At 43.0% G+C, this 23,340-nt stretch overlaps 2 protein-coding genes across 3 annotated transcripts; one reads left to right on the top strand and one right to left on the bottom strand.

Annotated features, from left to right (window-relative positions):
• Positions 1 to 718: 718 nt before the first annotated feature.
• On the bottom strand, positions 719 to 3,557 carry Jagn1 (jagunal vesicle mediated transporter 1). The gene is made up of 2 exons (XM_005333818.5): positions 3,306 to 3,557; positions 719 to 1,652 (listed from the first exon to the last, which is right to left on the bottom strand). The coding sequence occupies exons 1-2, from the start codon at positions 3,392 to 3,394 to the stop codon at positions 1,190 to 1,192; spliced, it is 552 nt and encodes a 183-aa protein (XP_005333875.1). The 5' UTR covers positions 3,395 to 3,557; the 3' UTR covers positions 719 to 1,189.
• Positions 3,558 to 12,153: 8,596 nt separating this feature from the next.
• On the top strand, positions 12,154 to 23,071 carry Cidec (cell death inducing DFFA like effector c). 2 transcript variants are annotated; one of them, XM_013362192.4, is made up of 6 exons: positions 12,154 to 12,249; positions 13,435 to 13,512; positions 14,359 to 14,512; positions 18,009 to 18,167; positions 18,251 to 18,432; positions 22,503 to 23,071. In XM_013362192.4, the coding sequence occupies exons 2-6, from the start codon at positions 13,460 to 13,462 to the stop codon at positions 22,666 to 22,668; spliced, it is 714 nt and encodes a 237-aa protein (XP_013217646.1). In that variant the 5' UTR covers positions 12,154 to 12,249; positions 13,435 to 13,459; the 3' UTR covers positions 22,669 to 23,071. The 2 variants fall into 2 exon arrangements, with proteins under 2 accessions (XP_013217646.1, XP_013217645.1); XM_013362191.4 differs by lacking the exon at positions 12,154 to 12,249 and adding an exon at positions 13,040 to 13,197.
• Positions 23,072 to 23,340: the final 269 nt, after the last annotated feature.

A 23,340-nucleotide genomic window follows, 5' to 3' on the forward strand; every position in this document is an offset into this window, starting at 1 on the left:
ATACCATTAGATCCTATTCTTATTGGTTACTTTACATACACAGCTCTTTCCCACTGGATCGCTAAATTTCCTGGTATGGCTTGGATACTGTCCCTCAAAGCTCTATGTATTAAAGATTTGGTCCCTAGCCTGTGGCCCTACTAGGAGATGATGGAATCTTTAGGGGGTAAAGCCAAATAGAAGGAAGTTAGGTCACTGGGGGTGTGCCCTCAAAGGGGATATTGAGACTTTTTCCTCTTTTTCAATTCCCAGCTGTTATGAGATGAGTAGCTTCTTCCCCTACATGCTCCCATCATGATTTACTACCTCACCAAAAGCAATGGGACAACTGAAAAGGGACTGAAAATTTCAAAACCAAGAGCCAAAATAAACCTTTTGTCTGATTTACTTCAGCTCACACTTCCTGTGCACAAAGGTATTTTGAAATTCTTTCGTGCACATAAATGATAAACATGAGTATTTAGTACGAGTCTATAACCCAGGCTAGATAAATGAAAGTGGCCCATGTTATGGGTAGTTTGAAACTAAGTGTCTACCCATGGGAGTTCATGCCAATCAGCTGCAGGACTACAACTATGACTTGTATTTCCCATGCCCAGTTCATTTCTTTCCAGCTACTGCCAAGTTTCTTAGAGAGCTGCTGCTTACCCCTGTTTCTAAGGCTACTCCAACACACCTTTCACATTCTTACCAAATCCCAGACACAAGGAACAAGGTGGAGAGGGCAGTCTTAACTTTTATTGAGGTTCTTTGTACTTAATTAAAATGCTTTTCAGTAGAGAGCACAGCCTTCAGGGAGAGCAGTTTCCCAAATATTTCCTGCCCTATTGATTAAAATAGAATGATTTATTCCTTATCTCCTTTGGTCTTGATGGAAGTGGGGAGAATGACCAAGAGGAGGCAAGGTAAGGAAGAAAAAGTCCTAAGTGGCTCAACTTCAACCAACTGAAGTTTCACATCTGTTGGTCACCCAGTTTTAGCCAATCAGGAATAAATTAAATATAGTTTTGCCACCTCAGCAGATGGCAGTAGGAGAACTCTAAGCCAGAACTTGGGCTTAGTCTACCCTAGGTGCCAACATGACAATTGCCTTAATCACCGGAAGAGATTTACAAACAGTTCTTCTAGCCTTTTCTGCTCAAAGGGAGGCTTGGGCTTCACTCAGAGAAGTCCATCAATCAGGCAGGCTTCATTTTCGTTTCTTCTCCTGTGTGCTGGTGAACCAAGAGTCTAGGAGTTTCTTGCTGTAGTACAACTGCCAGGCATGCACTTGTACCGCCAGTACTAACACCAGGTACATGACAGAGACAGCAGAAAAACCAAAGAGGAAGCGGTAGGCCTTGCCATGGCGGTAGAGTTGCTGAGCAGCAGGGAACATCTCCATGCTGCCATAAATGAGTGGAGCAATGGAAAATAGCCCCATGCTGATCATGGAGAGCACCAGGTAGCTAATATTGTTTCGGGGAAAGGAGAGAAGGCCCAAGAGAGAGGGCACAATGCTCAGCAAATATGGATATTCCCACTGATAAGGCATGGCCACCTGATCATGTGACATGAGCCTCAGGTGTCCCACGCTCATCTTGGCAACCAGCAGCAGCCATATGACCAGATGCACGTAGATCAGCTTCTTGATTTCATACTTGAGGGTCACACTGTGGGGCAGAGCAGAGGGAGAAACACCTTTCATTCAAATTTTTTTGACCACCAGCTATATGCCAGGCAATTTTACTGGACAGGGGGATACAAATTTGAATGATATAGTCTGACAGAGGTTGAGCACAAAGAACAGAGGAAAAAACAATTAGAGGAAAAAAAAATGAAAAAACGCTTTAGTAAATGTATGTTCCAAGATATACAGGATCACGAGAAAGGAATCAATTCTGTATGGGATGGAATGTCACAGAAGGCTATCTCAACTGGGATATTTGATTCAAGCTCTAGAGATGGCTGGAGATGAGCATTCTATGCAGAGACAATAGCATGCAGGCACAAAGGCATAAGCATTTGTGTTCCAGGAAACCAAATGGTTGAATGTGGACAGGAGGGGAACAGGACATGAAGGTGCAAAGACTATAAATGGCCTAAAGGCAGAATAACGCTGTAATGTTATTTGCACCAGAGGACTACAGCCTAGAGAGAGAAGGTATTGGCAACAAGGACCCAGCTAAGGCTGCCCATTCTTCAGTTATAGATTTTTCATATAAAAGAATATTTCTTCTATTCTTTGAATTCTCTCAGGTCCCAAATGTATCCTTCTCATACTCCAGTGGGCAATGTTTCTGCTCTGGGTAGGCAAGAAAACATTGCTTGGGTTGTGAGGACACCTTAGGCAGGGGCCTAAGGTTGAAAATGAAGTGAGGATCCAAAGAGCTTGTCATTCTTCAAAATCCTGAAGAAAGATGTAAAGAACATCCTGGGAGGAGTCAATGAATTTAATAAAGAGAATAATTTAATTTAAAAATATTCATTATAAAAAAGTGTGGGGAAGGGGTGTGTGTCAAACACCTCCAGACTTCAAGCTTTATGAGGGGTAAAGGTTGAGAGTTGCTTTTTTTTTTTTTAAAGTTGTGGTCTCCCTGTGTTGTTCAGGCTGGCCTCCAACGACCCTCCAGCTTCGGCCTCCTAAGTAACTGTGTCTACACAAAGGCATGTGCCACAGTGCCTGGTTTAAAATAAACTTCAAGGTATGACATGCAAACAAAGACTACATCTGCTTTTGCTCACTACTGTATCCTAACACAATGCAAAATGGGTAGAAGCTCAACAAGAATTTATGGAAAGAATAAATGAATGTAGAAAACAGCCCTTATGTGGGATTTTTTACAAAATTCATTTTAGGCAGGGACCCATTTTACACATTCCCCGAAACTGCCCAGAATATAACAACTACCATGTATTATTACGTGATAGGCCCTATGCTATGTCCTTTACACGAGTCATTCGCTAATGCTTCATCAAAATCTAAAAGGTGGATTATTTTCTCCCTCTGCAGATGAGGGAACAGAGGCTCAAGTAGAAATGAGGTTTTCAAGTTTCCAAGGTCACGTGGCATGACCAGCATTTACGCGACTCCAGAGCCCACGAAGGGTTGGATCCCCTAACGCAAAATCAATGGGCGAATCAATGGGTGGAGCTCGCGGGGGTGATGGGGTTTCCCCAGAACCGGGGAGGCCGTCACGGGCGGCGAGGGCTGGGGAGGTGTGCGGGTCTGGGGAGTAAAACGCTGAAACCGGACTGGTGTTGCCTCCCAGACCCTTGCAGGCTCCAGCCAGGAAGGCCTCCGTGCTCCTCGCCTCACTTCATACCTCATCTGGTAGTGCATGGCGACGCGCTCCCGGTGCTGAAAGTCGCTGCCGTCGGTGCCGGCTGCTCGCGGGCCTGCCCGAGACGCCATTGTGTCCGAACAGAACCCCAGAGCCCCTCGCGCCCACCGGCTACAACAACTACACAGTCAAGAACCCCAGGGACCCTGTTCGCGCCGCCTCAGCACAGTTACCCAACGGCCGCGCGACTCTGCGAGGAGGACTTCCGGCCTCTCTGTCCCGGGAGGACCGCCTCTGTGGTTACTGCCCTCACGCATGCGCTCTCGCTCTCTCGGGCCCCTCCCCACGTCTGCGCGTGTGGAGCGCGCAGGAAATTAATCTCCAATTTAGGCGTCGCGTGCAGTTTGCCCTAAGTCCTCTCCTGCATTGACTGTTTATTAAGCTCCAACTTGAATTTAAGACGCAGGTGTTCTCATTTCACAGCCAGGGAAACGGATTGCCAGGAAGTGTTCTTTCACCCTGCTCCATGCCAGCACTCATCATTCATAAATCCCCAAAATTTGGTTAAAATTGGGCTGAGGTTGAGGCTCAACGGTAAAACGCTGGCCTTGCACGCCTGAGGCCCAGGGTTCGATCCTCAGCACCACATAAAAATAAATAAAATAAAGGTATTGTGTCCAACTACAACTAAAAAAAAAAAAATGAACATTAAAAAAAATTGGTTAAAATTGCTTAATCAGCTGGGGTGGTGGCACACGCCTATAATCCAAGCAGCTCCGGAGGATGAGACAGGAGGATCGTGAGTTCAAAGTCAACCTCAGGAAGAGCAAGGGCTAAGCAACTGGGTGAAATTCTGTCTCTAAATAAAATACAAAATAGGGCTGGGGATGTGGCTCAATGGTTGATACATTGAGAACACAGCATCACTTCTGTGATACACCTGTCAGATGCTTAGCCTGAACCTCATCATAAAGAAATGCCAGATAAATCCAAATGGAGGGACAGGAAAAAAAGAAATAATTTCCAAATAAAATAGTATCTGTAAAATCAGAAAGTAGAAAGGTGGTTGGTTGCCTAGAAGTATGGATGGGGGAATGGGAAGTTATTGTTTAATGGGAGCAGTTTCTGTGTGAGATGATGAAAACATTCCGAAAATGGGTGGTGGTGATACCTCTGTGAGATTTATGTTCTCTTTTCTATCAAAGTTAAACCTGTAGGGCTGGGGTGGTAGAGTGCTTGTCTAGCATGTGTGAGGCATGGGATTTGATCCTTAGCACCACACAAAAATGAATAAATAAAATAAAGATTTTTTAAAAAGTTAACCATGTAGTCTGCGTTTTTTAATATGTAAAAAGAGTGTATTTATTGTCATCTAAACCATGTAGTTGAAATGTAACCATTTGAGCCCCCCCCAATCTCCCTTTGTCCTCAGTCTTCCAATCATAATGCCTACAGTGCAGTAGGTGATCAATCAACCATAGCCCTATCCTTGCCCTCCCTTCTTTTGGAAGGGGGGGGGGTGCAGGGGATTGTGTCAGGGGCAATCTACCACCGAACTACATCCCCAGCCCTATTTTGTTTATTTATAGACAGGGTCTCACTAGGTTGCTTAGTGCCTCACTTTTGCTGAGGCTGGCTTTGAACGCAAAATCCTCCTGCCTCAGCCTCCCAAGTCGCTGGTGAAAACAGAATTATTCAGGCAGTCGGTATAGATAGGTGAATCAAGTCAGGTTGGATTAAGTCAGGCAATTTGAAAGAGTCCTGGAAGTTGGAGACTGCCCCCTGAGGGACTGAAATGCCTTCAGAGCACTTCCTCCGCCCTATCAACCTGTTGCTAAGGTAACCAGCAATGTAAAAGTGTTTCTTTTTCTCCACATCCTCTCCAGCATTTATTATTATTTGTATTCTTGATAACTGCCATTGACATGACATGAAATCTCCGTGTAGTTTTGATTTATATTTCCCTAATTGCTAATGATGTTGAACATTTTTTTCAAATATCTGTTGGTCATGTGTATTTTTTTCTTTTGAGAAGTGTCTGTTTAACTTGTTTGCCCACTTATTAACTGGGTTATTTGATATTTTTATGTAAAATTTTTTGAGCTGAATTGTTTATGTTCTTATATTCATTTTTCTATTGTGTTGCCTTCTTAATTTATATGGAGAGGGGGAAGGGAAAAGAGAGACAGGGAGAGAAAGAAAATGAATTAGTTTCTTGTATATAATGTTAGTTGAACTGTATTTTCTTTTTTTTTTTTAAAGAGAGAGTGAGAGAGGGAGAGAATTTTAATATTTAATTTTTAGTTATTGGCGGACACAACATCTTTGTTTGTATGTGGTGCTGAGGATCGAACCTGGGCCGCACGCATGACAGGCGAGCGCGCTACCGCTTGAGCCACATCCCCAGCCCTGTATTTTCCCTATAGATTGTATGTCAGGGTTTTCTTTGTTTTTGTTTAAGAGACAGGCATCTTGTTATATTGCCCATGTTTTCCCAGAACTCTTGAATTAAAGGCATCCTCCTGCCTCAGTCTCCCAAGCAGCAGTGACCACAGGCTTGGGCCAGTTTGCCTGGCTCATTGCATGTCTTGACTTTGCTCATAGTGTTACAAGCTGAAAACACAGAGTTTGGGATTTTTTTTTTTTTATCCAAGGACACTTAACCCCTGAGCCACATCCCCATCCCTATTTTGTATTTTATTTAGAGACAGGATCTTAGTGAATTGCTTATCACCTCACTGTTGCTGAGGCTGGCTTTGAATTCATGATCTTCCTGCCTCAGCCTCCTGAGCTGCTGGGATTTCAGACATGTGCCACCATGTCCAATCTTTTTAAAATTTTGAGACAGGGTCTTGCTAAGTTGCTGACGCTAGCCTCCTTGCAATCCTTCAGCCTTCAGAGTCCCTGGGATTACAGGTGTGTGCAATTACGTTTGCTCTGATTTTTTTCATGCATAGAGTATGAGAATCATGCTTAGACATTGCCTCCCTCATTGGAAGATGAATTCTCCAAAGGAACAAACAAGAACAGCATAATTTGTGTCCCCAGAATCACTGACTGCCAGGCATAGTGTAAAAGTTGAAGAAAATGTTCATTGAATACATTAACTAAGCCCAAACCATGCTCCTCTCCTAGGCACTGTGCAGAATCCTCAGGTTCACCCTCCCCCACAGACAGATGCTCTCTGGCTTTTGCGTGTGTTATCTCTTGTCTTTTTCTGAGTCTGCTTTCCACCATGTACTTGGAGTTTCTCAAGATCCAGATTGCTTCTGAGTCATCCATTGGCCTGTCATTGGACACCAAGTACACAAGGAATGTTCAATAAATGTTTGAGGCGTGAATGTCCAAGGGAGGGGCCTGACCCTTTCCCCAGAACTTCCTCCCTGGTATGTAGTGTTTGAACTCTTACACTTTTCCCGTGGCCCTTGGTCTGCCTTAAATTTGTTTGTGTGTGTGCATATATGTGTGGGGGTTTTTTTGTTTGTTTGTTTGTTTGTTTTTGTCATTCTGGGGACCAAATCCAGGGCTTCTCTCATGTGGGGCAAACACTATCACTGAGCTACACCTCCAGCCCATTTTAAATTTGATTTTGAGACAGAGTCTCCCTTAATTGCCCAGCTAGCCTTGAACTTGAGATTCCTCTGGCCTCAGTCTTCTGAGTAGAATAACACACAAGGCAAGCTCCACTACATCTGACTGATATCACTTTTATTTTTTAAATTTTATTTATTTATTTATTTTTTTAAAGAGAGAGTGAGAGACAGTGAGAGAGAGGGAGAGAGAGAGATAATTTTTAATATTTATTTTTTAGTATTTGGCGGACATAGCATCTTTGTTGGTATGTGGTGCTGAGGATCGAATCCGGGCCTCACGCATGCCAGAGGAGCACGCTACCGTTTGAGCCACATCCCCAGTCCCCTGATATCACTTTTAATCTTTGTGAAAACCTGATGGAGTAGGAGCTATTTGTATCCCCATTGATCAGCTCAAACTGAAGTTTAGATAGTTAGATCATATAGCTAGTGCTAGACCAGCAGTTCTCAAAGTGGGGTTCCAGTAGCCACAACTTTGGCTTTACAAAAGAACCTGTTAGAAATGCAAATTTTGGGGCTGGGGCTGGGGCTCAATGGTAGCACACTCGCCTGGCATGTGTGAGGCACTGGGTTTGATTCTCAGCACCACGTATAAATAAATAAGGGTCTATCAACAACCAAAAACAAAAAGTTAAAAAAAAAGAAATGCAAACTTGGGCCCACACAGTGGAGGTAATACCAGTGGCTTGAGAGTCTGAGACAGGATGATCACAAGTTCAAAGCCAGTCTCAGCAACAGCAAGGGCTAAGCAATTCAGTGAGACCCCTATCTCTCAATAAAATACAAAACAAGGCTGGGGATGTGGCTCAGTGGTTGAGTTCCCCTGAGTTCAATCCCCTGTACCCCCCAAAAAGGGAAGAAATACAAATTTGGTCTGGCAAATGGAATCCAAAGGCATATTAAAAAATAGTGTACCCCAATCAAGTGGGGTTCATCCCAGGGATGCAAGGTTGGTTCAACATATGGAAATCAGGGGCTGGGGATGTGGCTCAAGCGGTAGCGCACTCGCCTGCCCTGCGTGCGGCCCGGGTTCAATCCTCAGTACCACATACAAACAAAGATGTTGTGTCCGCCGAAAACTAAAAAATAAATATTAAAAAAAATAAAAAAAAAAACATATGGAAATCAATAAATGTAGTTCATCATTTCAATAGACTTAAAGATAAGAATCATATGATCATCTCAGTAGATGCAGAAAAAGCATTTGACAAAATATAACACACCTTCATGTTCAAAACACTAGAAAAACTAGGAATAATAGGAACATATCTCAACTCTGTAAAAGCTATCTATGCTAAACCCAAGGCCATCATTCTAAATAGAGAAAAATCAAAAGCATTCCCTTTAAAAACTGGAACAAGACAGGAATGCCCTCTTTCATCACTTCTATTTAACATAGTCCTTGAAACTCTAGCCGGAGCAGTTAGACAGATGAAAGAAATTAAAGGAACAGAAATAGGAAAAAAAGAACTCAAACTATCACTATTTGCTGATGACATGATTCTATACTTAGAGGATCTGAAAAATTCCACCATAAAACTTCTAGAACTAATAAATTAATTTTGCAAAGTAGCAGGATATAAAATCAATACTCATAAATCAAATGCATTTCTGTACATCAGTAACGAATCCTCTGAAAGGAAAACTACCCCATTTACAATAGCCTCAAAAAAAAACCAAAAAAACTTGGGAATCAACTTAGTAAAAGAGGTGAAAAACCTCTACAATGAAAACTACAGAGGGTTTGGGGATGTAGCTCAGTGGTAGAGTGTTTGCCTAGCATTCATGAAGCCCATGTTTATAGCAACACAATTCACAATAGCATAGCTAAATTGTGGAACCAAGCTAGATGCCCTTCAACGGATGAATGGATAAATAAACTGTGGTATATATACACAATGGAATATTACTCAGCATTAAAAGAGAATAAAATCATGGTGTTTGGATGGAGTTGGAGAATATCATGCTAACTGAAGTAAGCCAATCCCAGAAAACCAAAGGCTAAATATTTTCTCTGATAAGTGGATGCTGATCAATAATGGGGGTAGGAGGGCATGGGAGGAATGGAGGAACTTTAGATAGAACAAAGGGGAGGGAGGGGAAGGAGGGGGCACATGGGTAGGAAAGATGGTGGAGAGGGACATCATTATTCTAGATACATGTATGAAAACATGAATGGTGTGACTCTACTTTGTGTACAACAAGAGAAATGAAAAATTGTGCTCCATTTGTGTACTATGAACTATAGTGCATTCTGCTCTCATGTATAATAAATTAGAACAAATTAATTAATTAATTAATAAAAAAGGAAAGAAATGTAAATTTGGGGCAGGGGGTGTGGCTCAATGGAAGAGCATGGTGCTGCTGGAGGTCCTGGATTTGGTTCCCAGCACCACAAAACAAAAACAACACACACACACACAAAAAAAAAAAAAAAAAAGAAAGAAAGAAAAGAAAAAGAAAAGCAAATTCTTAGATGCCATTTCAGATATCTGAGTTGGAAAATCTGGGGTGGAGCCCAGCAATCTGAACCTCAATAAGCCCTCAGGTGATTATGAGTCACTAAAGTGTGAAAACCCTGTGCTAAAAGAAAGATAAGATTAAATTCTTATTTGTTTTTATTTTTTTTGGGGGGGTACTAGGGATTGAACTCACAGGTGCTTAACCATTGAGCCACATTCCAGCCCAATTTTGCATTTTATTTAGAGACAGGGTCTCACTGAGTTGCTTAGTGCCTCACTAAATTGCTAAGGCTGGCTTTGAACTCGAGATCCTCCTCCTGTCTCAGCTTCTGGAGCTGCTGAGATTATAGGCATGTGCCACCTTATTAAAATATAATTCTATGTCAGGCTCAGATGGCGTGTATATATATATATATATATATATATATACACACACATATATATATACACATATATATACACACACACACATACATACACACACACACATATATATACACATACATACACACACACATACATATATATATATATATATATATATATATATATACATATCTACCCAATAATTCATCTGCCCAATCAAGTATACAATTCAATGAGTTTTAGTATATTTATAGGGTTGTGCAACCAACACCAAAATACATTGTACTTAGATAAACAGATTAGCACATTTTCTTTCCCCTAAAAGAGACCCTGCACCCAATAGCAGCTACTCTCCATTTCCCTCTCACTCTACACTCACACCCCTAAGCAACCACTAATTTATTTTCTGATTTTATAGATTTGTCTATTCTGGGCATGTTATACATGTAGAATTGTTACAGGGCAGATTGCTCAGAAAACGTACCAAGTCTATTTTGTCCAATTTTTGTCCAAATTGGAGAATAGCATGGAGCCTGAGAATTTCAGGGTCTGTAAAGGCAAAAACTAGGGCTGGGGATATAGCTCACTTGGTAGAGTGCTTGACTCACATGCACAAGGACCTGGGTTCAATACCCAACACCAAACCCCCCCCCACAAAATTAGTTCTTTATGTGGCTAGGGCCGGCTCAGTGGCAGAGCACCTGCCTTGCACATGTGAGGCACTGGGTTCAATCCTCAGCACCACATAAAAATAAATAAACAAAATAAACATATTGCATCCATCTATAACTAAAAAATAGTTTTTAAAAACCCTGCAAAAACCACGTCTGGTTTTACGTAGCTGCAAGCAAGCAGGGGTACAGAAGCTGAATTGAGTAGTTAGGGAAACAATGCAATGGGTACATTGGTATTTCCCAGGGGACTTTCCAGGTTGGCATAACAACAAGCAAGCAGAAGGGAACTGGGTCAAAATGACCCTAGTTGAGTACAAGATAGAGAATAGTTACTAATGTCTAGACAATCAATCTCTGACAGGCCAAGAAAAAAGGGAACCAAAGAGAGAACAATTTTACATTGTAGAAGAATTGCCATTTTGTGTTGCCAAATATGCCATGCTAAGCAACTATAGATAGGTACAGAGGCAGAGTATTCCCGCGGGAGAAGCATTTCTTATATGACACGGAGTCTCGGGGTAAAATGGAGTCTGTTTGGTCATTGTCCATGTATTCTGGTCCATAACAAAATCAGACAGTAGGTGTATGATATGATCTTTTGTGACTGCCCTGCTGCACTCTGTATAATGTTTGGGGTTGGTTTGTAAAACAACAACAACAAATAAATAAATAAATAAAACCCCATAAAACATTATGGGGTTTATTTTACAAAACATTACGTATTGGGATTTGGTGGAAGCTAGGCAAGCAGTCCACTATGGCACTACATTCCCAGCCCTACTCTGCATAATGTTTTCAAGGTTCATCCACATAGTAACATGTATCTCTTAATAAAATATTTTATTTATCTTTTTGATAAGTGATATACTGTGTATATACTCTATTTTCTTACCCATTATCAATTGATGAACGTTTGGGATAGTTCTACCTTCTGGCTTTTAAGAGATATGCTGTGACATTTGTATACAGTTTTGGTGTGAACATGTTTTCATTTCTCATAGGGGTGTGTTTGTATGTGTGTGTGAGCGAGAAAGAGAGAGAGATTGCTGTATTGTAGATCTTACTTTTGAATTGAATCCAGGAGTGCCTTACCACTGAGTCACATTCCCAGCCCTTTTTATTTTTTATTTTGAAACAGGGTCTTTTTTTTTTATAAATACTATTTTTAGTTGTCAATGGACTTTATTTTTTTATATGTGGTGCCGATAATTAAACCCAGTGCTCACACATGCTAGGCAAGTGCTCTACCATTGAGCCACAACCCCATCCCCCACCCCGAAACAGGGTCTTACTCAGTTGTTTAGGGTCTTGCTAAGTTGCTGAGGCTGGCTTTGAACTCACAATCCTCCTGCCTCAGCCTCCACAGCCAATCTAACACTCTTACCCACTACACATTTCAATTTCTTTTACTTTCTGCTATTTTTAAAATTTACCGTGAATAACACCAATATCACTCCATCCATTCTCCACATTGCAAAACCGTTACCATCACTAATCCTCACCTCAACCCTATAAAACAGGAATCACTGTCTCTGTGGGGCTCACAGAAGAAAGAGGACTGGTTTGAACCGAAACAACCCATGTGGGGCAGAGGTAGAATCCTAGCTTGCATATGCCTGCTTTCTGTGCCCTCTTACCTGATAGCATGGTCTGGACCATACCCATTTCCAAAGCTTTCAAAACATGCCTTCTTCCCTCCTTTCTAGACTTTTCTGGAAATCAGACTGGCTTGGAATCCCTAGGGAGAGCTGCAAACTTACTCCCTATGCTCTTTTCCCTGGCTGGGCTGAAGGCCAGGGGAGTGGCTTCCTGGGAACTGGAAATAAAATGGAGGGAGGCCTGGGCCAGGCTGGGCACAATTGCAAGGAGGCTAGGAGGCTGTGAGGGGGAGGTGAGGAGTCTGGGGTGTTTTTGCTCCTGGAGAGCAGGTGTGGTGGTGATTGGCAGAGTTTTCCTAGGGACAGGACTGAGGAATGTGGCCAAAGCAAGTGGGCTGAGATAGTACTAAGTGCGAAAGCAGGGCTTTCGGCCTCTGTGGGGGCTGGCTTGGGGAGAGCCTGGAGATCTTGGAAGAGCGATGCTACCTGTCTGGGGAGGGGGCTTTTGTTCCATGCCCACTCCTTGTGCCCCCTGCTCTGTGCCCAGCACACTCTATGCTGGTGCTAAAAATAAGAGCGAGCAGCTCAAGGCCAGGTAGCCAGGGATTGGAGAGGCTAGAAACTGGGGCTTCAAGACTCAACATTCAGTTCCTTGTCAGGGAAAGACATTATAGGAAGGAGTGACTTGTGCAAAAGGTTTGGAGTATGCAAAAGTTTCAGTGTGGTGATTTAGGAGTAAACGTGGAGGCAGGTGAGCCCAGGGCTACCTGCCTAGACCTGTGCTGTTCAATGTGGGTGACAGGAGTCACAGGCCACAGTGGCAATTTAAACTGAAATTAGCTAAAATTCGACAAAATTAGAAATCCAGCTTCTTAGTCATATTAGCCACATTTCAAGTGCTCGATTGCCCCATGTGGCTCAAAGCTATGGTACTGGAGAGCACAAACAGAACATCTCCACCATCACAGAAAGTTCTTTGGGCCAGCGGGAAGTCTGAGTGATTTGATTGCTTAAGGACTCATGGGAGAGGGCAGGCTCAGACCAGGCTGGCTGCCTAGGAAGTCTCTGGACTATAGGTGACCTTCAGGTCCCCAGAAGCAAGCATGAGGTGGTGTGACTCACCTCCTGCCAGTGTAAAGTGAACTCTGCCCTGGGGACAGGAGCAACCCAGGCAGGGCCTCTTCAGCCCCAACTTGGGATCCCTGTTCAGTGTGACGGAGCCAGTGACAGAGAAACATGGAGTGAGTGGAGCTGGGGCAGGGGAGCAGCTACCAGGGGAGCTGAGCCTGAGCATAGAGATGAGGATGGGAGCCTGTGGCTTGGTCATAGACATTCATGGGGCTGGTGTGTGTGAATTGGGATGAGAGACCAGTGCTGGGACTTGCTGGACCGGAGGCTGAGTTGTACTGTGTCCAATGACAGGAGAGAGGGACACCCTTCCTTCCCACTCTAACCACCTTTTTCTGCCTCCTTCCCAGATCCAAAACACTCCAGCTGAGGAGGATGGACTATGCCATGAAGTCCCTCAGCCTTCTCTACCCCAAGTCCCTGTCCAGGTAAGGAGAGTCAATGGTGGAGGGGTAGGAGAGCTACCTAGGAGCTGTGAGTGAGACCTTCTCAAATGTGAATGGTTGCATAAGTCACGTGGGAATCTTGTTAAAATACAGATTCTGATCTGGAGATCTGAAGTGGTACCTGGGGTTTTGCAAGTCTGAGAAGCCCCTAGGTGACGTGAACGCTGCCACCCATCAAGCCACGACCACACTTGGGGTAGAGGTGGGCAGGCCCTGTGCTTGGTGCTTCCATTCCTGATCTTGGGTAGGCCTCACAATGACTATGGGAAGCAGGGGTCATTATACCAAATGGATAGATAAGGAAACTGAGGCACAGGGTGGGCACTCTCCCTCACCTAGCAGATCTGTGACAGAGCCAAGATTTGAACTTGGGCCTATGCAAATCCAAGCTCCATCTTCTCTCCACTCCTTTGGTTCTGCTTTGTGCACCTCAGTGTCCAAAAACATCTCACAGGCTTCCCCGACTTCATCCCACTTTACAGGTGAAATTAGCAAGGCCATGAGAAGAAAGTGGTCTTTGGGGGAATGCTGGGTGGGTCTTTTATCAACTTGCTACTCTTCATGGTCCAAGAACCAGCCAAATTGTCATTACTTGGGAACTTGTTAGACATATGAGACCCTCAGGTCCCGTCCCACCCACACTAATCAGAATCTTCATTTGAGCAAGATCTGCAGGTGACTTATATGCCCATCAGAGTCTGTGTAGGTTTCTGAGTAAGGCCATCTGGAGCACATCCCACCGTCTGGGTGGGATGAAGGAGGCACATGATGATCCTAGTCTAAAGTGGTAGATAAGTGGCTCATCCTGATGTTCCCAACTTCCCCCAGGCATGTGGCGGTGAGCACTTCAGTGGTGACCCAGCAGCTGCTGTCTGAGCCCAGCCTGGAGGCCCCCAGGGCCCGGCCCTGCAGAGTAAGCACAGCAGATCGGAGAGTGCGCAAGGGTGTCACAGCACACAGCCTTAAGGACCTGCTCCACAAGGTGAGGGGCCCGCCTGTACTCCACACAGTCCAAGTCCTGGGGCCTTGGCTGAGAGCTGGCCCTGCCAGCTGCCCCTGTCTTCCAGGTCATGAGCTGGGATTTGACAGGGGTGGAAAGTCTTCCTTTCTGATATTAGCACCCAAGGTGTTGTGGCACAACCCTCTTTCACAGAAAATCTTAATTAAGCTTCTCCAGAAATCTTCTTCACCATAATTGATCTTAGGACTATCAGCATGAGTCTCTACAAAAGAGTTCAATGTAGTTAAACTTTGTATTTCCTATTGCTCTATCTTATTTGGCCACCAGCTACAAGAGATCAGCACTCCAGGTGCTAAACACCCCATTACTAGTTTTTCACAAACATTTATGGAATATCCAGTGTAGTAGTTTGTCAAAGTGTGTTTGCAAATGCAAGGTGTGATTAAAAAAAAAGACAGATCCTTTAACAAGGCCTCTGGTCTTGAGCCAGAGCTTCACAGAGATGTTTACTCCAAAGATAAGAAAAGATGTTCCTAATTGGGCTCTATGGTAACAGCTGGCAGGGGGAGGGAAGAAAGGGGAGAAGAAGCTCTCCCCTTCTCAGGTGTTGTCCTTGAAGGGTTAATTTCCCAGAAAGGTGAAAGAAAAAAGCTGCTTTTGTGTGAACTTCTGCAGACTGTGAACTTCTGAGCCCCTTCCCTTACATGCTGGGTATAAAGTTCTGAAACTGCCTGAACTTGGGGTTCAGGGGGATTGATTGATTACAGAGAAAGCTTTGCCCTCTGAACCTGGCTATAGCCAAATAAACCTGCTTCCTGATTCCTATGCAGTGTCCTGCCTCGTTGTCTCCGGTTCAAAAGGAGATTCTTGTAGCCACTGAGCTTTGGAGTCCTCCACTCAGAGTCCTATTGCCAAAAAATGTGAGGAGGAACAACAGTGAGACTCCATCTTTTCAAGATGATAGACAGGTCTGAAGGGAATCCTACTGCAGGCTCATCTTGTATTTTCCTTGCCCTAGTCTTTGGATTGGCCATTTTTCTTCTAAAAATTCTGCTTCATTTCAAAGGAGAATGGTATTTCAAAAATCAGGATCTGGAAGCTAGGCATATTAATCTATTGGTGTAATGCTGACCCCAGACCCCTTTTGAAGAATTTTAAGCAGGAAAATATATTCTCTAGTGAATCAATCAAGAAATGTAAAGTGAGGAGCTGGGGCTGTAACTCATTGGTAGAGCGCTTGCCTAGCATGTGTGAGGCACTGGTTCAGTCCTCAGCACCATATACAAATAAATAAAATAAAATGAAGGTGTTGTGTCCATCTAAAACTTAAAAAAGTTTTTTTTTTTTAAAGAAATGTGAGGGGGCTGGGGATGTGGCTCAAGCGGTAGCGCGCTCGTCTGGCATGCGTGGGGCCCAGGTTTGAGCCTCAGCACCACATACCAACAAAGATGTTGTGTCCGCCGAGAACTAAAAAATAAATATTAAAAATTCTCTCTCTCTCACTCTCTCTCCTCTCTCACTCTCTCTTAAAAAAAAAAAGAAATGTGAGAATTCTGTCATTCCAAAATAATTAATAATGTGGTTATAAATGTCCGGGATGGCCTATTCTTATATAAATATATATATTCTATGACATGTCATGGGTTTTTTTCCATTTCAATCAAGACAGTATACAAATGTAGTAAATGCTGCTTATGGATCATGTACTCTGCTAGATGATTTACAGCATTTCTTTTGGTTTTTTCCTAAGATAGAAGAGAGAGAGATAATTTTTTAATATTTATTTTTCAGTTCTTGGTGGACACAACATCTTTATTTTTTTTCCTTATTTTTATGTGGTGCTGAGGATCGAACCCAGAGCCCCATGCATGCCAGGCGAGGGCGTTGCCGCTTGAGCCACATCCCCAGCCCATTTTACAGCATTTCTTTTAATTAAAACCTTTAAGGCAGTTATTACAATTTCCATTTTCCAGAGGCAGAGGCTGAGTTTATTCTCTGAGATTTTTATTATCATTATTAATAGTAGTAGTAGCAGAGATTAATCTCAGGGGTGCTGGATTTACATCCTCAGCCCTTTTTTTGGGAGGTGGGGGTGGTAACCAGGGATTAAACTCAGGAGTACTCAACCACTGAGCCACATCCTCAGCCCTACTTTGTATTTTATTTAGAGACAGGATCTCGAGGAGTTGCTTAGCACCTCTCTTTTGCTGAGACTGGCTTTGAACTCGCGATCCTCCAGCCTCAGCCCCCTGAGCCACTGGGATTACAGGCATTCGACACCACACCTAGCTTCAGCCCTTTTTATTTTATTGTAAAGGCAGGGTCTCACTAAGTTGTCCAGGTTGGCTGGGCAAATGAGATCCTCCTGTCTCACCCTCCCAAGTAGTTGAGATTACAGATGTGACCATTGTGCCTGACCATATTCTGGCATTTAAACTCAGGAAGTGAACTCAAGAACACTTGCAATTTTAGGGCCGGGGATATGGCTCAAGCAGTAGCGTGCTGGCCTGGCATGCGTGAGGCACTGGGTTTGATCCTCAGCACCACATACAAATAAAATAAAGATATTATATCCACCTAAAAAAGCTAAAAAAATAAATATTTTTAAAAAGAACACTTACATTTTTTAAAAATATATATTTTAGTTGTAGGTGGACATGGTACCTTTATTTAATTAATTTATTTATTTTAATTAAAACCTTAAGGTAGTTACTACTATTTCCATTTGGCTCAATGGTTGAATGCCCCTGAGTTCAATTCCCACTACCAAAAAAAAACAAAAAAAAACAAAAAAAACCACCCCAAAACAAAAAACTTGTACACAAGAGTTCCCAGCAGCATTTTTATAATAGTAAAAAAGTGGAAACAACCCTAATGTTCATCAACTGTTGATGAACATTAACATATCTAGTGGAATATTACTAGCCAAAATGAGGAATGAATCATGCTATGATATAGATGATTTTTGAAAACATTCTCAGACGTGAGTCTTAGGAGATCCCATGTTGTATAATTCAATTTATATGAAATGTCTGGAAAAGACAAACCCATAGATACAGACAGTAGAAAGTTGCTATGAGATGGGGAATGGGAAAAATGGATAGTAGGTTTATTTCAGGGGTAATGAAAATGCTCTGAAATTAGATAGTAATGATGGTTGTACAACTTAGCAAGTATACTGAAAAGCACTTTAAGAGAGTGAAATTTATTGTACATAAATTATATCTCACTAAAACTTCATATATATATGAAATTTCATATATATAACCTCTGTTATATTTTATTGGACTGCACTGTTCTAGACTATTAACTCTGAGGTCAAGTACCAAGAGGTACCATAATATAAAAATCTTTGTTGGGGATGCCATGGTAGAATGATGCCTGGGTCTCTGTGCCATCTCCTGGTTTGAGACCCTGGCTCTTTACCTGGCAACTGAAGTGGTATGATGAGTGTCTTCCACACCCAGCTCTGTGGCTACATGTGGATGGCAGAAGCATCACTAACCTTATTCCCCAGGTTCGGGATGTCTTGATGCTGGCAAACAAACCCTTCTCCCTGGTGCTGGAGAAAGATGGCACAATTGTAGAGACAGAAGAGTATTTCCAAGCCCTGGCAGATGATACGGTGTTCATGGTCCTCCAAAAGGGGGAGAAATGGCAGCCTCCATCAAAACAGGTGAGCTCCTACCTATGTAGGGGAGAAAACTGAGAGCTTTGGAGAAGTCTTGAAGTATGCCAACCACGTTTGTCTTGCTGCAGGGGCTTAGGTACCAACTTTCCCATAAGCCCACCAAGAAGATTGATGTGGCCCGCATAACCTTTGACCTGTACAAGCTGAACCCACAGGACTTCATTGGCTGCCTGAATGTGAAGGCAACACTCTATAATACATACTCCCTTTCCTATGATCTACACTGCTACAAAGCCAAGAGCATGGTGAAGTGAGTGAACTGGGGTGAAGTGGGGTCGGAGTGGGTACAGAGCAATGGCAGAGCCCCTATCTGTCCATATGGAGCCCTGCCCTTCTCAGGGCCTAGGTCTGGCACTGGAGTAACAAGCATAACAGTAAGCATTCATGTAGGACTTACAATTATATCTAAGTGCTTGAGTTGCACTCCTAGTGTGTGCCAGAGGGGTACAGGTACTCCATGATGGAACCTTGATACAGGTAGTTGTTTACCTTCTACTACGGCAAACTGCATCTTTTCACCTAAAAAAGTAAGTTTTCTTAAGCAGTCTTCTAATTAACTTTTTTGGGGCAAAAAGAAGGGAGGGATTGAACCCAGAGCCCCATATACACTGAACACATGCTCCAGCAATGAGCAGTGAATCAACTTTGTTTTTTTTGGGGGGGTAGTACCAGTCATTGAACTCAGGGGCACTCGGTCACTGAGCCCCATCCCAGCCCTATTTTGTATTTTATTTAGAGACACAGGGTCTCACTGAGCTGTTAAGCACCTTTCCGTTGCTAAGGTTGGCTTTTGAACTCGAGATCCTCCTGCCTCAGCCTCCTGAGCCTCTGGGATTGTAGGTGTGTGTCACTGCACCCTGCGCCAGTGAATCAAGTTTTTAAAAACAAACATGTGTCAAAGATTTTATTGAACTCATCAATTAATGAGAGAACTAGCAAGAAGTTACAATCAGTTTAAAGAACAATTCAAATTCCCACATATGTAGTTCTGCTGATAATGATGAGTTAAAAATTTATAGAAAACAAACTGAATTTTTCCATGGCGGTAGAAGAGTTGAAATAAACTTCCTTCCATAGGGACAAATTAATTTGTATGTCAATGGAGAAGAAGCACTTGTGTTGTCTTAAACTTTTTCTTTTGAAAGTTTAATCACGTATCACAAGAAACATGAAAGGATATGAAATCATAAGACACGTACAGTTATGTGTTTCCCAAATCCTTCTGCCCCAGTGTTGTTCTGGAGAATTCTTATCCCAAAGTGATACAATCTGTCCAAAGCCACAAAACTAGATAGCAGCAGAGCATGGCCTCCAGCTAGTTTCTTCTGCTAGATTCTAGTTGTCCACAATTGTTTTATTTAGTGTTTCCTGAGTACCTACTGTGTGCCTGGTCCTATGCTACAAACTAATGATACAGAGATGAATCAGACATGAGAACAAGAACAAGGTTCCATGAGAGCAAGAATGTCTGTTGCTTTTGGAACCTTGATGAATGCCAGCACATAGTAGTTACTCAAATAATCATAGAATTATTCAATAATCATAGAATTATTCAATTATTGAATAATCAAAGAATTATTCAAATAATCAGCTGGGGGTGTAGCTCAGTGGTAGAGTGCTTGCCTAGCACCACCGAAGCCCTGGGTTCCATCCCTGACATTGCAGGGGGACAGAGTAGAATTAATAAAAATGTATGTGATTGGGTCTGGGGATGTGGCTCAAGCGGCCCGGGTTCAATCCTCAGCACCACTTGGCTTGTTTAGTTTCCCCTCTGTGTAGCCAATCTCAGAAGGGGGAACTGAGGCTGTGAGGTGCTACCTGTCAGAGGCAAGTCAGGGGCAGACTGGAGCCTGGTTCTGTGGCTAAAGCTTCTATTTTCCCCAGTAGCTATTTCCCCCGTCATATTGCCATACCATTCCCTGTCTTGATATGAGATTTGCTGTCAGTATCTACCAGATTTCAAAATCTAAAGCAAGAAGTTTTAGCCTTTAAACTCAGTCCATTTATGGGAAATGAAACTCTCAGACCTAAGCAAAGTAGATATATCATTATCAAAAATCAAAAGCAGCTGGACGCAGTGGCACACACCTGTCATGCCAGCAGCTTGGGAGACTGAAACAAGGGGATTGCAAGTTCAAAGCCAGCCTCAGCAATGGTGAGGCACTAAGCAACTCAGTGAGACCCTGTCTCTCAATAAAACACAAAATAGGGCTGGGGATGTGGCTCTGTGGCCAAGTGCTACTGACTTCAATCCTGGTTCTGCTCCCCTCCCTCCCCCCAAAAAAATCAAAAGCAAGCTGGACTTAGCTTAGTATTGTCACTACATTAAAAAAAATTTTTTTTGTAGTTGTAGATGAACCGAATGCCTTTATTTTATTTTATGTGGTGCTAAGGATCTAACACAGTGCCTCTCACCTTACACGTGCCAAGCAAGCGCTCTGCCACCAAGCTACAGCCCTAGTCCCGTCACTACATTTTTTAATAAAAATTCGGATAAAATATTGATAGCATAAAATTTACCATCCTCATCATTTTTAAGTGTACTATTTGGTAGTGTTGAGTACATTTACAATGTTGTGCAACCATGGCCACTATCCTTTTCCAGAACTTTTTCATCATCCTAACACAGAAACTGTACCCCTTATATAATAACCCTCATTCCTCCTGCCCTTAGGCCCTGGCAACCTCTATTCTACTTTTTCTCAACTTTTCTATTTAGGTCCCTCATAAAAGTGGAATGACACAATATTTGTACTTTGGTGACTGGCTTTCTTCACTTAGCATACTGTTTTTCGTTTTGTTTTGTTTTAAGAGAGAGAGAAGGAGAGAGAGAGGGAGAGAGAAAGAGAAAGAATTTTTCAATATTTTTTTATTTTTTAGTTTTCAGTGGACACAACATCTCCATTTCATTTTTTTTTTCTATGTGGTGCTGAGGATTGAACCCAGAGCCCCGCACATGCCAGGCGAGCACACCACTGCTTGAGCCACATCCGCAGCCCTAGCATACTGATTTTTTTTTAAATATTTATTTTTCAGTTACAGGTGAACACAGTGTCTTTATTTTATATTTATGTGGTGCTGAGGATTGAACCCAGTGCCTCATGCATGCTAGGCGAGCGCTTTACCTCTGAGCCACAATCCCAGCCCCATAGCATACTGTTTTTTGAGGCTCATTTGTATTGTAGCATATGACAGAAATTCATTCCATTTTACAGCTGGTGAGCTAGGTTTAAAGCCTCAGTTTTCAAACTTGAGAAATGGGCGTATTTCTCAGCTATATCCCTTAAGTATATTATTTTTTTTTAAGAGAGAGAGAGAGAGAGAGAGAGAGAGAGAGAGAGAGAGAGAGAGAGAGAATTTTTAATATTTATTTTTTAGTTCTCGGCGGACACAACATCTTTGTTGGTATGTGGTGCTGAGGATCGAACCCGGGCCGCATGCATGCCAGGCGAGCGCACTACCGCTTGAGCCAAATCCCCAGCCCAAGTATATTATTTCATTTTATAAATATATGTGAGTATATGAATGCGTGTATATATGTATGTCTCTCTATTTTTTATTTTTATTTTTTGCAGTGATAGGTATCAAACCCAGGACCTTGTACGTGCTAGGCAAGTGCTCTGCTGCTGAGCCACAAACCACACTCTTGGCACCCCTCCCCACATATTATTATAAATTAATCAAATAGGGCTGGGGATGTGGCTCAAGCGGTAGCGCGCTCTTCTGGCATGAGTGTGGCCCGGGTTCGATCCTCAGCACCACATACCAACAAAGATGTTGTGTCCGCCAAAAACTGAAAAATAAATATTAAAAAATTCTCTCTCCTCTCTCTCTCTTTAAAAATAATTAATTAATTAAATAATTAATAAAATAATTGGAAAAAATCTAGAGGTGGGCTAGTAGCTCAGAGGTAAAGTACTTACCTAGCATGCACCAGGCCCTAGATTCAATCCCCAGCACTACAAAAAATACAAATAAAGGCCTTATTCAAGGAGCCTAAGTTTGCATGAGAAAGTTTTTTTTTTTTTTGCATGAGAAAGTTGAGGTTTCAGATAGCTTAGCTAATTTCTGTTAACCCAGTTCGATGGGCAGAGGGAAGACAACCCTTGCTCCTTTTTGCATGTTGCTCTAAAATCAAGAAGTGTTTTTAGTCTTTCTATCTCAGTGGACATTTCATTTTATTAATGGAGAAAGCTAACTTGAAAGTACTTCCTCCAGGCCAGTGTGGGAATCTGGGGGAGGATGCATTTGAGAGGATGCATGGAGGGACAGTGTTCATTTTTTTGACTTGAGTGCTTTTTCATCCCTGCCCGTCCCCAGGGAAATGATTCGCTGGGTCCTCTTCAGCATGCAGGCCACAGGCCACATGCTGCTGGGCACCTCCTGCTACATGCAGCAGTTCCTGGATGCCACAGAGGAAGAAGTGCAGCCCTCCAAGGCCAGGGCCTCATCCCTCATTCCGAGTTGTCTGAAGATACTGCAATGAAAGCCCAGATTTCAAGGTCTTCCACCAGCCCAGGACGAGACTGGGGACCCTGTGCTCAGCTGGTAGCACCCACAAGCCTGGCAGCTAGAGAGCTTCTTACCTCCCCCATACTTCCCTCACTGCAGAAGACCATGAATAAGGAAGCAGAGGAAGGACTGGGACCCTGGGGTGGGCTGGTCAAAGGAGAACTTTAGGTTCCTGGCCTGACCCAGCTCCTTCCTTCCCCAGGTAGCTTAGCTGACCAAGACTGGTCACCCTCAGTCTGTCCCTCAAAAATCTGTCTCCACATGCTGCACTTTATGCCACTCCCTCTCTCTTGCCTTCCCACCCTACTCCTGAGTGAATCGTCAAGCCCACTAATGTATGAGAGTAGAGAGTTCACAATAAACTATTTATACAAATACATCCTCTTTGCTTGTGTTCTTTGGGGGTGGGGCTCTGTTTGGAAGGTTGGAAAAGATCAAAGCAAGAGAAGAATCCACTGTCAAATAATTCTGTATGAGGTGGCATTACAGGGAACAGCACTTTTTATTTAAAAAAAAACATCACAGGGCTGGGGATGTGGCTCAAGCGGTAGCGCGCTCGCCTGGCAAGCGTGCGGCCCGGGTTCGATCCTCAGCACCACATACCAACAAAGATGTTGTGTCCGCCGAGAACTAAAAAATAAATATT

Source organism: Ictidomys tridecemlineatus, chromosome 16, assembly GCF_052094955.1.
Source record: "Ictidomys tridecemlineatus isolate mIctTri1 chromosome 16, mIctTri1.hap1, whole genome shotgun sequence".
NCBI lineage: Eukaryota > Metazoa > Chordata > Mammalia > Rodentia > Sciuridae > Ictidomys > Ictidomys tridecemlineatus.

Excerpts from the sequence above, each read along its gene's own strand:
- Jagn1 (XM_005333818.5), bottom strand. The coding sequence starts at position 3,394 with ATGGCGTCTCGGGCAGGCCCGCGAGCAGCCGGCACCGACGGCAGCGAC. Across the intron at positions 1,653-3,305 it reads GCCATGCACTACCAGATGAG|TGTGACCCTCAAGTATGAAA; the intron begins GTATGAAGTGAG and ends TCTGCCCCACAG.
- Cidec (XM_013362191.4), top strand. Across the intron at positions 14,513-18,008 it reads TTAAGGACCTGCTCCACAAG|GTTCGGGATGTCTTGATGCT; the intron begins GTGAGGGGCCCG and ends CTTATTCCCCAG. Across the intron at positions 18,433-22,502 it reads AAAGCCAAGAGCATGGTGAA|GGAAATGATTCGCTGGGTCC; the intron begins GTGAGTGAACTG and ends GCCCGTCCCCAG.